Source organism: Cebus imitator, unplaced genomic scaffold (assembly GCF_001604975.1).
Source record: "Cebus imitator isolate Cc_AM_T3 unplaced genomic scaffold, Cebus_imitator-1.0 Scaffold135, whole genome shotgun sequence".
NCBI lineage: Eukaryota > Metazoa > Chordata > Mammalia > Primates > Cebidae > Cebus > Cebus imitator.
In genome coordinates, this window is record NW_016107450.1 from 2,081,275 (window position 1) to 2,094,168 (window position 12,894).

At 32.1% G+C, this 12,894-nt stretch overlaps 1 protein-coding gene and 1 non-coding gene across 5 annotated transcripts in view; one reads left to right on the forward strand and one right to left on the reverse strand.

Moving 5' to 3' along the window:
- The window catches only part of EFCAB7 (EF-hand calcium binding domain 7), a 48,604-nt gene that overhangs the window by 27,193 nt on the left and 8,517 nt on the right, over positions 1–12,894 (reverse strand). For all 4 annotated transcript variants that reach the window (XM_017541546.2, XM_037743112.1, XM_037743114.1 and 1 more), the window contains exons 3-6: positions 12,096–12,307; positions 11,389–11,475; positions 10,474–10,669; positions 9,913–10,034 (exon numbers count right to left, since the gene is read on the reverse strand). In XM_017541546.2, coding sequence (XP_017397035.1) covers positions 9,913–10,034; positions 10,474–10,669; positions 11,389–11,475; positions 12,096–12,307 — 617 coding nt within the window. The remainder of the gene's footprint in view (positions 1–9,912; positions 10,035–10,473; positions 10,670–11,388; positions 11,476–12,095; positions 12,308–12,894) is intronic.
- On the forward strand, positions 7,072–7,133 carry LOC119473155. Its single transcript, XR_005202351.1, has one exon. It is a non-coding gene; the product is annotated as a U7 small nuclear RNA (small nuclear RNA).

Sequence of the window (12,894 nt, forward strand, 5' to 3'; positions counted from 1 at the left end):
CCAAGCTATTCTGAAGGCTGAGGCAGAAGAATTGCTTGAGCCCAGGAGATGGAGGTTGCAGTGAGCTGAGATCGCATCACTGCACTCCAGTCTGAGAGACAGAGGGAGACTCCATCTCAAAAAAAAAAAAAGAAAAGAAAAGAAAAGAAAAAGAAATGAGTAAAACTTGAAAATGGGCACCTTGGGCAGAAAGTAGAAGATTCTTTATTGAAGTCATGAGTGTCATTACCATAGCTATGTGCAGAAATGCTTTTCACTTTATTATTAGTAGGCTTGACTACCTGTAATGTAAGACCTATTTCTGTTCTACTCCTAATGACTTCTAAAACTAGAGTATTAATGAGGTGTTGATGTGACTTTATAAAGGAAGAGTTTTAAGTAAAGATATTTAGATAATAAGTTCAAGGCTTTAATAATATTGATAACTACTGAAAAGGTGTGTGTTAGCTCTATAACAATAACATCATAAATATTTTTAAATTCATTATAGAAAGATTTGTTATGGCACTGAAAAAGCAAAAATAATTTCCATTGAGATCGGTTTCTTGTTCACATTTTTTTTTAAAAAAAGACTAAATTATCCTAACTTATACTTACATCTCATTTTTCTATTTTACATCATAATTATTTTCATATTTTATATTTTGATATATTTAAAATAAGTAATTTAAAAATTAAAAAATAGCTATCATTCTAACACACTACTTAGATTTTTATGTAATCCTAACACTGACCTTATGTAGACCTATTTTTTACATTCTAATAAACAGTGCTTTATGTTCTACTTATAAAATTTAATTTTATATCCAAAATATTTTGCTGTTGAAAAATAATGAAGCTAGGGGACTCATAATTTCTGATTTCAAAACATACTACAAAGATACAGTAATCAAAATGGTGTGGTACTGGCATAAAGACAGACATATAGACTAACAGAATAAAATAGAAAGCTCTGAAATAAATCCTTGCATATATGGTCAAATTCAGCAAGGGTGCCAAGACCATTCAATGAAGCCAAGGACAGTCTTTTCAACAAATGAGGCCAGGAAAACTGGATATCAATCTGCAAAAGAATAAATTTGGGCTTTTGTGCAACACATAAAAATTAACTTAAACTCAAGATCTAAACATGCTAAAACTATAAAACTCTGAGAAGAAAACATAGGGGAAAAGTTGACACTGGATCTGGCAATGATTTCTTGGCTATGACAACAAAAGCACAGGCAACAATGAAATAAATTGGGCTTCGTCAAAATTTAAAAATTTTGTGCAACAAAGGACATGACCAACAGAATGAAAAGGTAATTCACGAAATGGGGGAAATTATTTGCAAAACACATATCCAAAAAGGGATTACTATCTGGAGCATATAATGAACTCCTACAATTCAACAACAAAATAAACTACCAGATTTTTTTAAATGGGCAAAGAAATCATCAAATGATCAGCTCTCCAAAGAAGATATATGGAAGGCCAATAAACAAATGAAGAAATGCTCAACATCACTAATCATTAGGGAAAAGGCTAATCATAACCTCAATGAGATACCACCTGACACCCACTAGGATAGCTATTATCAAAAAACCAGAAAAAGACAAGTGTTGGTGAGTATGTGGAGAAATTGGAACCCTTGTGCATTGTTGACAGGAACATAAAATGCATAAAATGGTGAAGCAATTGTGAGCAATATTATGGTAATTTCTCAAAAAAGCAAACCTATAATTCTTCATGATCTAGCAATTCCAACTTCTGGGTATATACCCAAAAGAATTACAAGTAGGGGTTCAAACAGATATGTTTGCCAATGTTCACAGCATTACTGCTCACAATAGCCAAAAGGTAGAAACAATCCAATGTCAATCAACAGAAAAATAGATAAATAAAATGTGGTAAATACTTACAAGGGAATATTATTCAGTCTTAAAAAGGAATAAAATTCTGGCACATGCTATACATGAATGAGTCTTGAAGACATTATACTTAGTGAAATAAGCCAGACACAAAAGGACAAATATTGTATGATGCCCTTATATGTGGTACCTAGAGTGGTCAAATTCAGAGAGACAGAAAGTAGAATGGTGGTTGCCAGGGGCTGTGGAGAAGGGAAAATGGGAAACTACTGTTTAATGAGTAGAGTTTCAGATGAAATAGTCTGGAGATGTATGGTGGTGGTAGTGATGGTTGTACAACGTGTGAATGTATTTAATGACACAGAACTGTATACCTTAAAATTGGTAAAATAGTAAACTTTATGTTTCGCATATTTTACAAGAAAAACCACTTTGTTATGCAATATTCAAAATTTCAATTTAACTGGTTCTATGATTAAAAATGGAGTTGGGTCGAGGCACAGTGGCTCACTCCTGTAATCCCAGCACTTTGGGAGGCCAAGGTAGGTGGATTACCTTAATTCAGGAGTTCAAGACAAGCCTGGCCAATGTGGCAAAACTCTGTCTCTATTAAAAATACAAAAATTAGCCAAGCGTGGTGGCAGGCAACTGTAATCCCAGCTACTCAGGGAGGTTGAGGCAGGAAAATTGCTTGAAACCAGCAGGCAGAGGTTGCAATGAGCTAAGATTGTGCCACTGCAATCCAGCCTGGGTAACAGGGCAAAACTCCATTTCAAAAAAAAAAAAAGAAATTGAGTTGGTACACCATTTAGTTAACTATCTCTAAAATGTTAGACATTTAGGCCATTTCTAATTTCTTATCACTATATTAATAGAATACTGTTTTGTCTTAATGTTTTTCTTCTGATAAATAATTTCCTTGAGAAGAACTTCTAGGCAAAAACTATGTGTATCTTTAAGGCTATTGGCATGTGTTCCCATACTGCTTTATAAAACAGTAATGCCAATTTTACAATACCACGAATGGTATGTAACGTAATAACTTTACCATTATTTGTTTAGTATTGTGTTACAGTGAAAAAAATTGGGTGATGGTGTGGCATGATTTCATAAGCAAGGTGTGGGTACATAAAACATTCATTATGGTATTCCATATATTTGTATGTGCCTCGAGTATTTGCTAGTAAAAATGGTATTGTGATAACTTTTGCATTAATTTGCATTTCTATGATTATTAATAGCAAGTTGAACATTTCCCCCGTATCTATTATTTTTGTTTTCTTTGTGTAAATTACCCATTCTCCTATTCGCATACTCTATTGCAGAGTTGGCACTTTTCTTACATAGTTTAATAAATTCTTCTGACTATTTTAGATATTGACCGCTCTTTGTAAGTGTTAATGAATGTATTTTCTCCACTTCCGTTTATTTTCATTTTGGTTATTTGTAAATTTACATGTTTTCCATTTTTATTTTATGTTTTCTTTGGAAATTTCTTCTTAAACTACATTTTGTCATTATAAACTGAACTATACTCAAGCTTTCAGTCAGTCATTAATGACCTGCACTTTCACACCTTTGGGGTATACAAGATATGTGTATTTTTAATTATAAGAAATTAAGATATGACCTAAGCTTACTGAAATTTATCTTAAATATATTGCCCATGACAAAATCAAGTCATTATATATGACATTTCAACAACACCCCTAAGAGGCAGTATGAGGTAGATATAAATTAGTCATTTTAATAAACAGAAAAATTGAGGTAGCCAGAGTTTATATGGGTTCAGAGTTTCATAAGGCGTTTGTAGCAAGACTTTTGGACTCCACATTTAGATCATGTTTCTAAAAGAAAATGTACCTATGGTACCAAATTCAAAATTGTTATTATCTGTAATACAATGAGGTTCAAAATTGGGCTTGTGGCAGAAGTTAAACTTTTTAAAAAAATATATGGAGTCTTGCTCTGTCGCCCAGACTGGAGTGTAGTGGCATAATCTCGGCTCACTGAAACCTCCACCTCCCAGGTTGGAGCAATTCTTCTTCCTCCAGCTTCCCAAGTGGCTGGAATTACAGGGGCCTGTCACCATGCCCGGCTAATTTTTGTATTTTTAGTAGAGACGGGGTTTTACCATGTTGGACAGGCTGGTCTTGAACGCCTGACCTCAAGCGATCTGCCCACCTTGACCTCCCAAAGTGCTGAGGTTACAGGCGTGAGCCACCATGCCTGGCCCAAGTTCAACTATCAATCATGAGTAACGATGCACAGACTTTCATTTAGCTTCCCTGTAAATCTCTTGGATGGGCATATATATGGACTAACAACAGGTGCTGGCATTATCTCAGACCCAATTGCCCTTAATATAATCAACATGACCTTGGATAATAATGACTGCTAAAGATTAGAAATGAAAGAAATATACAATATTTAGACACATTACACTTTGAGACAGTTTGAACTATGATTCTGACATTAAATGGAAAACACTGAAATGTTTTCAATCAGTTTTGATTATAGCATCAGAGGGAATTTCATCCAATATATTTTATAAATATATTTTTTATATTTACCTATTTGGAATGGTAAAGGATACTACTTTAGAATTACAGAATCTTAAAGGTAGAAGAAATCTAAAAAACAATCTAGTCCAGGCTTCTCTTTTGATTGATTTAAAAAAGTCTGAAAAATAAAGCGATATATGTGGAAAGCCGTAGTTCTCAACTGACAGCAGAACTACAACCAAAACCTAGGTCTCCTTACTTTCTCTCCAGTGTATAAGTTATATTGTAAGTTCTGCTCTATTTCACATTTAAAATAGAGCGGTGATTTTTTTAAAGGCAGTTTTTAAAAGAAACTTTATGAATACGATATCATTATAATAAAGTATAGTAAGGCATTATCATTTGGGATTCCATACATTTAAGTGTTAAGATAAACTTAATTATTTGGTTTTCTTACTTTAAAAACATAGAATTTAGTAGCTGCAAAATTTCTTAAATTTGCTTTGTAGTCATCAGCACAGCAGCCTGAACTCCAGCTTAAAAAAAAATGGTTAAATTAAACTTTAAAAAATAATGCACTTTGCCTGATACACTGGTAGTAAACATAATTTGTGTCATTTAGGAAACTCAAAGATGGAAGGATTTTTCAATGTGCTAATGCTACCTCTGGGGCAGTGCCACAGATGGACTAATAGGACATGGCTTTATAAAATTTAACTGGGGAGCAAATTAAACATTTTTATTATAAGTCTCTCCTAAGTTCCATATCTAAAACATAATGCTGTAACAGAAGAGAATTTGGGAGTTTCTTTGGAAAAACAGCCAAACTACATACTATAACATTAAATATGGATTAATAAGGCTGGAAAATGGTAGGACAACAGTTATTAAAGTAAGACAAATATCAGATTACTTATATCAACCAAACTTCAGTGTGATAAACAGATCAATTTAAATTTTAAATAACGTCACTAGGAGAACTTAAAGCTCCTACTGTTTAAAAGGAATTATTCAACTTCTTAAGATCTGCCAGAATTATTAACCATACAATGCTTATTCAACTTAAAATTTCCTTTCAAACACAGAGACTTTCAATCATACAAAGGTTTTTCCCTAGGACCTAGACTAAAATGTTATGAACTAAAAGAAAAAAGTACTGACAAATTGGCTGGCTCATTCAAATAAATCAATTTGAAAGGATTATAGATTAAGCTGACAGTTTCAGTATTAAGAGAAAAATGAAAGAAGGTTGAGTTTTGAAAATAATTTTGGAATGAGAGTAAGAAATTCCAAGTATTATATAATTTTTTGACATTATCAGGCAGAAATAAAATAATAGCTTGTAATTCTTATATAGGGCATGAGGTGGTGCTGTATTCTACCAGTTCAGGAAAATTTATATAAATGCAAACTGAACTGTTATTTCCTTTATTTGCCATATACAAATTTTACTTATTTTCATTCATAGCATATAAGGAAATGCTGAAAAGTACAAAACCAAATACCAAAGCGAAAAATTCTAGTTATCAAAACAAATATATCAGTATAGTTACATTTTTCTTGGAACACTGTAGTGAATGAACATGATTTGTTTTAACATACAAATTCCGTATTATTATTAAAATTTTTGGTGAGAAAGAACTATTAAGCAGTAGATCTGTCATAGATTTAGTCAGAGGAGGAACTCATCACTATCATCATTATTACTACTGTTTATTTTTATAAAGATATCCTGTGTTACATACTTATTAGGACGCTATTTGCTTTGGAGTGTGATAAGACAAGTAGGTAACTAGTTTTTTAATTTTTTTGTTATTAAATAATTGTAAATTATATATGCTTAAAAAATAAAAGCTTAAATAGATAATTTATGAAGGGTAAAATTGATGTGGGCTGAAATCTAAGTGACAGGTTGAATTGATAAATATTTTGAAAATGTGAGAAACTTATAACAAAATTATTATCTGTAGCTTTCAAAAAATTTAACAGATAATGAACCATTTGGAATTTAAAATGTTTACATTGTCATATATAGACATATTATATATAATATATAAATGGCATATTATAGATGCTATATATGTGTACAGACATTTATAATATATAGGTTGTACAACATATGTGTGTGATGTATGTTCATATGCTATACAATATATACATATAAAACATAAATGTAGGTATACTCTAAGAATCTGAACATAGGAAGTATTGCACCACTGGAGTTTACAACTGATAGTTTGGGGCTTACTGTGAAGCTATTTCTCTCTGAAAGGAAAATTCCTGACATTCCTTGACCATTACAGAACCTAAGTAAATGTAAAGAATTCAGAATTTTAATTCGAATAGAATATAGTAACTAAGTATGGCCAATAGAAAGTAATATATGTTTAGTGCCTGTAAGAATCTTATTTTCCTTTTGTAATTCAAATCCTTTATCAATTGTGTGGATTTATGGTTTAAAACATGGTTTACCCTTACCTGACCATTACAACAATTTTCTAATTTCTGAAAAGTACCTCTCTGTCCCAATTCCATACTTTTCTGTTCCACATGAAGTTGACATACCCAAACTTGTTTAAAATAGATTTAAAGTACCTGGAAAATTAATTTAGCAATCCTTATTTAATCAATAATTTATTCTGTATATTCATAACCATTTACTTTTCAGAGTGGTTATAAAACCTTAGGAATGTATGAAATTAAAAAAAGAAAACTTCAAGTATTACAGTTCTTTTAGAATTTGTCTAACAGATTCTCTGTTTTTTACCAGAAAATCCCCTAGCAAGAAACAAGACTTAAAGAAAAATGTGGCCAGGCGTGATGGCTCACATCTGTAATCCCAGCACTTTGGGAGGCCGAGGCAGGGGGATTACTTGAGGTCAGGAGTTCGAGACCAGCCTGGCCAACATGGTGAAACCCCATCTCTACTAAAAATATAAAAATTAGCCAGGCATGGCGGTACACAACTGTAATCCCAGCTATTTGAGTGGCTGAGGCAGGAGAATCACTTGAACTTGGGAGGTAGAGGTTGCAGTGAGCCGAGATCCTGCCACTGTATTCCAGCCTGGGTGACAGAGTGAAATTCTGTCTTAAAAAAAAGAAAAGAGAAGAAATACGTAACAAAGGACTGAACTCTGTTGAATAACAAAAGGGTCACTGACTCAAAAAAATAGTAATTTCAGCTCATCTAAGAAATACCAGATAGTAAGCAATATTGGGCAATATCAAGATCAGAAACAGGATATTAAAAGGTAAGATATACAGAGCTATCAATTATTTCCAAAAGACATTACATTTTATACAAAACTCACAGAATTAAAAAGTTGATGGTATGCCCTTTTCTTTTAATAATTAAATTATCTTAGTACGTTTTACCTAATTCCCAATTATCATCCACACCATTCTCTGCTCTTGACTTAGGTAAAAAACTTAAGTAGTCTCTTTGTTATATAATCATTATGACTTACAGACTAATTTTGGCATTTTTCTTTTACACCTGCCCCTACCTTATTACATTCAGATGCTATCCCTAGGCCAAGTTATCATCACTTTATAGTTGGAAAACTCTATCAGCCTCTTAGATAGTCTCTCTAACTGAGGTATCCATATATAATACAATCGTAGATTAACTTTTCTTAAACTATACTTTCATCACGTCATTCCCATAAAAGCACCCAGTCATTCCTTAGTTCTATAATAATATTAACACTATTATTTATTAATGTCCTTTGTATATAATAAATATTATTAACATTATTAACACTATTATTTATTCTCCTTGGCCTTGTGCTAAATGCTTTACATATGTTTACATATTATTTAAATCATTTCAAAGCATGCAAATATACTTATTCCCTATTTATGGATAAGAAAACTGAAACTCTGGGCCAGGCATGGTGGCTCATGCCTGTAATCCCAGCACTTTGGGAGGCCGAGGCAGGGGATCAAGAGGTCAGCAGTTCAAGACTAGCCTGACCAACATGGTGCAACCCTGTCTCTACTAAAAATACAAAAATTAGCCGGGTATGGTGACGCAGGCCTGCAATCCCAGCTATTCAAGAGGCTGAAGCAGGAGAACTGCTTGAACCCAGTAGGTGGAGGTTGCAGTGAGCTGAGATCACACCACTGCACTCCAGCCTGGACGACAGAGAAAGACTCCGTCTCAAAAAAAAGTTAAACTGAAACTCTGAAGGGCTGCTAATTCACCCAAGGTCACACAGTTACTAAGAGACAAAGCTGAGACTCAAGCCCAGGTAGATCTCTATACAAAACTCTAGATGACTAATCTAATCAACATCTAGAACACTGGCACAGAGTAGTCATTCATTAAATATCTGTTGAATAAATGAATGAATAAATACTATGCTACGCTACCTTGGTATACTGTTAATAGTCAAATTAAAATTTGTATTTTTAAAATCAAGGCTCATATTTTACACTAAGCAAAATAACTGGCACACATTGCCTGCTTAGTAAATATTTGCTGAATTGAACTAAATTTTAAAAATTATATTGGTGTGAGCCCAGCTAATGACACAGAGACAAAGTCTTACCATAACTTAACGTAATCCACATTAATATTTATATCTCTCTTTACAGTAGCTAAAATTACATTTATTTGTGCTTTTGAATCAGGTAAACCATAATTATTTAACTAAGTTAATTTTATTAGCAATTAATTTAGTTGCAAATACAACAGCGTTCCATTGGTGGAAAATAATATTGTTGGAACACTAAATATTGTGTATGAACATGTTGGACATGCACACCAAATTGCTTAGGGTGTACAGATTCCTAAACAGTCTGAACAAAATTCCTTGGAGATAATGTTTTAAAATTTTAATATAGAACAAATGTCACTGTCTAGCAATTTAAAGATATAAGGGACTTCAGAGTTCAGTAACAAATACAGAGTTGTTATTTGAAACAAAAATGTGGCTCTTGAGAACAATCAGTTCAGTTTTCTAACAGCAGTTACAGTATGTGGTCATAACCATTTTTCGCCCTTTTACAGAGGTCTCTAGGTGCACATTTTTAATGTATCCTAGCAGTTTCCAGTTAATGTTTTGTATTTCTGTAGCTATTATTTTTTGTTGAAAGAAAACTAGTAAAGGTTGAGTCTAGAAAGGGAAAACAAAGAAAGAAGATCAATATTAACACTCTACAAATATTGACTTAGCAAAGTGACTTTGCTAAGAGAATGTTGTCGTTCTCTCACAGGAATTGAAATTGAATGAATGATTTATTTATAAGAATCACCTATGGTAAATATTTTTAAACAAAACAAAAAATTTGCTTGCCGAAGTATATAATTCAATAATCTACTCATCAAGTTATAAAACTTCAGTGTTACCATTTTCAAATTGAAGATCTTAGAATAATATTCATTTTTAATTTAAAAGTATTACACTAGTTTATAGGTAGAAGTTCCACAGAAAAACCTCGAATTTACTTTGTAAACTTTACTGGTTTCCTGTAGACACTGCATAGTTATTAATAAATTTAACGTCAAATTTTTTTTCAGAAAAAGTCATGTCTGTTAACTTAAAATACTATACCTTTATTAAGTTTGGCTCTGTTAACTTTGAGTTTTGGTTACTATTAGCACCCATGGTGATTGTGAAGGATAGAGATGTTTTGAATTTCCTGGTTGCAGACAGTAAAGAACTCCTGGTGTCACCTGCAATAAGTAATGATTATTTGGTCTCACATTATGAAAAGTTGTCAATAGAAGTTTTTTCCAAACACAGTGTAGTACAAAAGGTCTATTGCATTACTCTGACTCTCTTTGTTCTCCCTATTGAAATAAAGTCAGAAGTTTTATATTTATCAGGCTTTAATGGTCCCTAATTTATAGGCTACTAATAAGAATCCTTACTTCAATATGTCACCTTTGAGTCTGAAATTTTAGTTTTAATAAAATATAATGAGCATAGCTAAGTCAAGTTCCATAATAAAATTTTACTTCAATAGATTTTTACAGCTAAGAGTCTAGAAATGGTAGCTAACAAAAGTTAGATTCTAATTTGTTTTATTACTAATATGCTAATATAGAAGGAAAAATTTATCTGAATATGACCATTTCTAATCAAGAAATTCTTAGTGTTAAAAGTAAGTACCTTTATTTGATAATGTTTTCTGATCAGTTTTTCTTATGATTCTAGGTGATGGTTTTCGTACTGGTGATGGGTCCCTTTCTGAGGACGCTTCGACATGGTTTCCAAACTGGTGACGCCTCAATTTACTGTCAACCTCCAGTTTTTCTAGTGTAGTCTTGAGACATTGCTCGTTGGTTGTCATATATAATTTACAAAACTACAGGAAATAAAAGTCCAGTGGGTAAATCATTCAATCATACATTGGGGAAGAGGAGAAGGCAAATGCACATTAGTAGGCAAGGAATAGACTGATAGATGGAATATATTTCCTATTGATGGTTACGCATTTTATTTTCTTGAATCAGATTGACCAGCCTCAAGTGACCGAGTGAAATGTAGCCATGATTCAATGAGGAGGTCACACTCTGAGTGAAAATAAAATGTTACACAAGGAGAGGTGATTTATTATTATTTTTTTATAAGGTGTATAGACTTGCATTTGTTCAAAATAATTTTTATGATTCTTCCACCCCAGAAAAGGTAATTTCTGAGCACAGTCTCTATGTTAGTGTGTATATCTGTCTGTGTGTATGAGCACACATGTTTTTTAACTTGGTTATATTATTTTTAATGTAGTAATCAGATTACAGTTATGGAACTGGAGAAATTAAATTTCATGCACAATATTTAAGGATGTCATTCCCAATATACCTTTAAAAATAATTTTCTGACATGTTAATTAGTTGACTTGTTAATTAATTAACAATTGATTGTTAATTGATTTAATAGCTTCACAATGTATACATATATCAAAACACTGCATGTATACTGTAAATATATATAATTTTTGTCAATTGTACCTTAATAAAGCTGGGAAAAAATAAAAACACTTTTCCTACACAGTATGTAAATTTACATCAACGTGAGCTTATGTACCTTGATGTAATCAAATTTGCCATCAGCATTTACATCAACCAAATTTATTATGGCATTTACTTCTTCCCGAGTCATTGTCTCACCTCTCTGAAAAAAAAAAAAAGATTTTAAAGCAACATGATTACTACTTTGTTATTCATGGGGATAGTAGAAGCACATTTTAATCTTTTCCACAAGTAAGTATGAATGTATGGTTTCATTATAAATCATGAGTATTATATATAAAGAATGAGTGGCTATATAAAATTTCACAATTTTATTAAATTTTGTGAAAGCGTGCTGAATTTCAGTTTACTAAATTCTAACAACTGAGTATTATAGAGTCAGTTATAACTGCTATTGAATTTAGGGAATGATATTTTCTGACATTGTACCAAAAAACAGAATGGATTCCTAATCCCATTTATACTTGGTTTTCCTTTTACTTATCAGATATGGAACTACCACTGATTTTCAAAGAGCTCTGGGCAGGAATGAATTGCACAGGAGCACAAGGGGACTGTAACATAAGCTGAATTTTATACTTTATCTTTTATTTACAAAGAACCTTTCATCCAGAAGGATCCCTAAGTACTTTATAAATAACATGTAAGTAATCTATTACACCTCTCAATGAAATAGTTATTTTTTTATGTGGACTTTGGCAGTCAAAGCTAGATTCCAAGCTGTTTTACAAAATATACATATTACAAATTTTAAGATCTTACCTTTGTTAGAAATTTATAAAGGTCAGTGTGTAAAATATAGCCATCATCATTTACATCTAATTGTTTAAATGATTTTAGTAGTTCTGCTTTTGAAGTAGGCTTTTCCTTCCTTAAAATTATGCAAAAATCATCAAAATTCAGTTTGGCAGTTTGAGGAGTCCAATACTTATTAATGGTCTTTTGGGATGGATTTCTTCCTGCATGCTGGAGAGCTGCCCAACAAAACAAGTATTATTTGTGACTGTAACACCTGGAATTTATATTTAAGTTTATTTTTTCTTCAAATCACTATGTATTATGATATTTAAAAAATGCTATACATACACCAATCCATTACTTTTGGTGTTGATTTATCTAGTGATACCAAGATATGCCTGACTTTGAAAAACAAAAATATTTGTGCCACCACCTAAAGATTCTTTAATTATTAACTCTAGAATTAAATAGATTTTTCTTATTCTGACAGTTTGGTTCTCAACCTACATGGTTTAAATAACTGAAAATATCTGATTACTTAACAGCTTTTAGAGGAAATACGAGATTAAAAGCAACCATCCACTTAATTGTTGGGGCGGACAAAAGGATAACACAAAAAGTATAAATTAGTACTTTTTCTGGCTAAACAAATACCTTAATGACATAGAGAAGAAGGAAATCCTGTCATTTGCAACAACATAGATGAACCTGGAAGACAACAGGTTAAGTGAAATAACCTAGAGACTGAAAGACAAATACAGCATATCTCACTCATGTGGAATCTTAAAAAAACCAACGTTTTTTATGAAAGCAGCAAAGAAAA